General features: G+C 36.8%; 1 protein-coding gene across 1 annotated transcript in view; it reads left to right on the forward strand.

The window, feature by feature from the left end:
- Positions 1–3,954, forward strand: part of LOC109214662 (E3 ubiquitin-protein ligase SIS3-like) — an 8,362-nt gene extending 4,408 nt beyond the window's left edge. Inside the window, exons 8-10 of the mRNA XM_019378601.1 lie at positions 2,299–2,418; positions 2,541–2,654; positions 3,205–3,954. Coding sequence (XP_019234146.1) covers positions 2,299–2,418; positions 2,541–2,654; positions 3,205–3,600 — 630 coding nt within the window. The 3' untranslated portion in view covers positions 3,601–3,954. The remainder of the gene's footprint in view (positions 1–2,298; positions 2,419–2,540; positions 2,655–3,204) is intronic.
- Positions 3,955–4,630: the final 676 nt, after the last annotated feature.

A 4,630-nucleotide genomic window follows, 5' to 3' on the forward strand; every position in this document is an offset into this window, starting at 1 on the left:
CACCCACCCACCCACCCACACACACCATTTTTTAACCAAAAAAAGCTCGAGTGGAGCTCACCGGTCCCACAAAAAGTGTAGATTCTCGGTCCCACATCGTATCTTAGGCGTTATCGCGTAGTGGGTTGTTTGTTTCGGCTCCAAATCACCAAATCTTCAACTTTCCAAAAACAGTAAATCGAGGTATTCCGACTTATTTTATGTTAAAACTCATGTATAAAAAAATGCCTATTAGTTATTTTTACTGTGTTTTATGTTGTTTCGTGATTGTTTTGCTATTTAATTAATTTGCTGTTTTTTATCTGGATTATATTGTTAGTGTGATAAAAAAATTAGTAAAATAGTTATTAGTTGTTAAAAAAAATGTTAATTAGTTAATTTTTACTTTGGTATATGTTTTTTCGTGATTGTTTTGTGATTAAATTAATTTGTTGTTTTTATCCGGTTTAGATTAGTTATTTGCTAAAAGATTAGTAAAATAGATAAATTGTTATTTTAGGAATAATTAATCTTATTTAAATGTTATTGTTGTACATATATGAATATGTGACTTTAGCTCCCTGTAGTGGTATCATGTGCCCATAATTTGAATGTAGTGTTCGTATTTGTAATGTGGTGCCCTTTTAGCGTAGAAAAATGTAGTGCCTTTCAGCGTTGTATCTTTGTAGCTATTGAAATTAATCATTCAATTATCTGTTTAACCCAAAAATATCTGAAAAAGTTGATAGTTCTAACACAAACTCTCTCGAATTCTAGTCAACAAACGTAAGATAGAGCTATTAAATATAAACATATAAAATAATAAACAAACATATTAATAAACAATATAGTAAAAAAAATTTAAATAGTAAACTATAAAATATAAAATTATAATATAGAATAAATAGTAAACTAACATAATAAATAGTAATTAGTACACTAACATATTAAATAGTAGTAAAGTAACATATTAAATAGTAAATAGTAAATTATAATATAGAATAAATAGTAGACAAACATATAAAATAATAAACAAACATATTAAATAGTCAACTAACATATAAAATATTAAACTAACATATAAAATAATAAAGCAACATATAAAATATAAAATTGTAATATAGAAAATTTATCAACCTAATTAACAATATAGTAAAAATGTCGAATAAATTTTAATATTATAGATATTACAATATATTTAAAGATGTTAAGAAATGAAAAAGAAAAATACTTTAATTAATATTGTTCAATTTACAGTAGTCGTCATGGAGGTTCCGCGTGTGCATCCCGGACCTGCCTCGCTAGAGCTACTGTTGCTACAGGCCGAGCATAGGTCTTCGTACATATGGGAGGGGCAGTTATTGGCCCAGACGTTCCGTGCTAGACGAGTAGACGATATGTGGGACTTTCTTAGGGCCCATCATCTCCATCCCCGTATAGTCAGACGCCTTCAGGATACGCGTTTCTATAGGATTATTGAGATCGGCCGGTTGCAGCTAGATTGGTCGTTGATCACGGCTTTGATAGAGCGGTGGCGACCGGAGACGCACACATTTCATTTACCCATTGGCGAGGCTACTATCACGCTTCAGGACATGGAGGTTCTGTATGGGCTGCCGATTGATGGTCATCCTGTAGCTTTACCGCATTCTCTCAGAGATTATACGGGATTGCAGTACCTGGAAATGTTGCAGCGGCTCACCGGTTTCCAGCCAGAGGAGGAGGCTTCGAGGCTTCAATAAGACGCTATAATATATAGTCTTATTGAAGGGCGCTATACCTTCCCGCCCATTTGAGTTCAAATATAGCGCTTTACTACACCACGCTACATTTTAACGGACTAACGACCGTTAAGGTATAGTGCGGTGCAATACCGCGCTATATATATAATGGTTCCCAGTTTTTATTTCCACACATTTTGGTTCTTTGAGTCCAAATGAACCACATTTTGGTTCCGGACTCCATAATGTATTCTGGTCCCCCTTGAGCCGCGACAGTAAACCTTTAAGGCATGTGACTAGTAAGGTAAATCAACCTATTGTATCATCTTTTAGGAAGTAAGGGTTGTGCAAACACTTCCTCTCTTGGTGACTTCGTGATAATTTGGTTCGACTAATCTGCTCTATGTCATCAGAAGTGAATGTCAAACGATTATGAATGAATAATCACAATGGTCAATGTGTTTCTTGGACCACTAGTTGAAAATACTCTATGACTTCTAGTTTTTAGAGTCCTGTGTGTCATGGTATGGTGATAATTTGGTTTGCATGGTAAGCTAGTTCGGTTTTGCTCCACAAGCTTTGATTTTCCTTATTACAGGTGTTAGTTGACATGATCAGAGTGCCAGATTGGGCATTTGAAGCTGCTGGCCAGGAGATGAGAGGGATGGGCCAAGATGCTGCTTCATACCATCCAGGACTTTATTTGAGCCAAGCTCAGGTAATGACTGAAAAACTTATCGTCAACAGCTCAAGGCACTCCTCAATATGAATCCCTTGCTACACCTGGTGAATTAGAAAATTCTCTCATCTTAACTGATGAATTTTCTTTTTGGCACATAGAGAGAAGCAGTGGAGGCACTCATTCAAGAACTTCCAATGTTCAGGATGAAGGCTGTTCCAACTGACTGCAGTGAGTGCCCTATCTGTTTGGAAGAGTTTCATGTGGGAAATGAGGTATCTGTTTTTTTTGTTAACTTTGCTTCTCCTTATTATTAAAGAATTTTTGTGACCTCCCGCTTCTTGTATGATGCTCTCAAAATGTTGACTCATTCTTTGATAATAATAGGAGAAACATTTTGTATGCCATTCTCAACTTTAGTTGAATAATACAAATCTACACTGTTCTATACAGCTTCCAACAAAATAAATTGTGATGGTTAAAAGAAGACGAGAAAGACTTGGTCTGGTGTCGTTTTTTAGGCTGTAGTTGCTATTTATGATCTTCAGGTTTCCTGTAGCTATCTTGGTATCCCTTGAAGACACTTGACTTATTGAAAGATAGTTGGGGAGATAAATGCATGCTAATTCCAGTGAATCAGGATTTGGACATTGTGCCCATTTTGCAAGTTGTTATCGCTTTTTCTATTTTTCCTCTTTTTCTTGTGTTGTTGGAGGGAAGGTAGTTTGTTAGAAGCCAACGCAATGACTATCACACTAGTTATGTCGGTGCTGTCCTCTATTCTGGCTATGCTATCATTTTTCTTATTACAAAATCTTTGTGCAGGTTCGTGGTCTGCCTTGTGCTCACAACTTCCATGTTGCATGCATTGATGAATGGCTTCGCCTAAACGTGAAATGCCCTAGATGCCGTAGTTCTGTTTTTCCGAATCTTGATCTCAGTGCTTTGTCAAATATCCGTGCTGATTCAGAAAATTCAGCAACCAACTTTGTGACAGCAGCCCGGTATGTGAGATCCCAACCTTCTAGCCAGAGCTATCTGCTGAGATTGCAAGGTTTTCTTCGCCCTGTGCGCACAGAGGATGCTGGCCCAAGTAGTGCGGTAAATGCAGCTGCTGCTCAAACAAGAGTTGAGAACGGAGCCCTAGCAACAGGACCTGACAGTCACGGAAATGTAGAGCGCGTGGAAGTACTTGTGGAACATTCTCCAAGACAGCTGTAACTATATGTTCTGGGGAGGTTCCTTCCAGGTTCAAATATTCTAACTTTGCGGGCACTGAAATTTTTTGTCAACCTCTAGCCAATGTTGAGTGTTGTAGTGGCCTCTAACTGTAATTAGATTGCTAAAACTAGCGTGGGACTGATGGATGAAAACAGCTACAACTTGTTTTGATGTACATTTGGCATCTCCTAAACCTTCTCTTAGATGGTTAATGTTTTGTAGTCCCCTTTTTCTGGGCAATGCAATGGAATCAGTGAAAGTTGTATGATTGACCTTTGAGGATCTAGAAAATCCCACAACGGTCAAAGTTGGATGGTTCTCATTTTATACGGAAGTGTGTGGTTTTCCTGTGATTGGGGAGAGAATCTCACGAGTCGTATGATTTTTAAGGAACTTCGAGAATTTGGGGGATTTTAAGCAATATTATTGGTATAGTCATGATGTTTGCATGTGAGATGAAAGTGAAGAGGAGACGGTCACATAATTTAACACGTCCCTACAAGAGCCACGGATTACATTGAATTAATCTCAGCCTTACTTTGCATAAAATTTCTGCCAACAACTGTATAACAGCGAGCAAACATCCCAAGTACCGCTGTTTATAAAACTGTAATGTGGTTTATAAACACATCAATTAGTTTGATCCAAGAATATAAAATAAGGACAGAAAACAGATTGTTAAATTAGCTTGGTTGTGAACTTAGCTTCTCCGGAAGTAGTAAGAGCAATATTAAGAACAAAAGAGAGAATAGTTGTATAGAATAGGAGCAGATTTTAGCTTTTGTGTACCAATGATTTTTCCTGTCCTTCCGTGGATACAAATTCTCTCATTTATAGCTGTATTCTATGAGACAAGATCCCCAAATCAAGCCCCTTTTTAATACGAATAAAACCCCTTTTGATGGCCGAATAACAGCTGGATATAAATGATAAGATTCTTTGTAACGACATTTCATTAAACACAATATTTCCCAACCGATGTATTCATTTCAAATATTCATCAGTTTTACTGGCCTCGGAAATTACCCAG

Source organism: Nicotiana attenuata, unplaced genomic scaffold, assembly GCF_001879085.1.
Source record: "Nicotiana attenuata strain UT unplaced genomic scaffold, NIATTr2, whole genome shotgun sequence".
NCBI lineage: Eukaryota > Viridiplantae > Streptophyta > Magnoliopsida > Solanales > Solanaceae > Nicotiana > Nicotiana attenuata.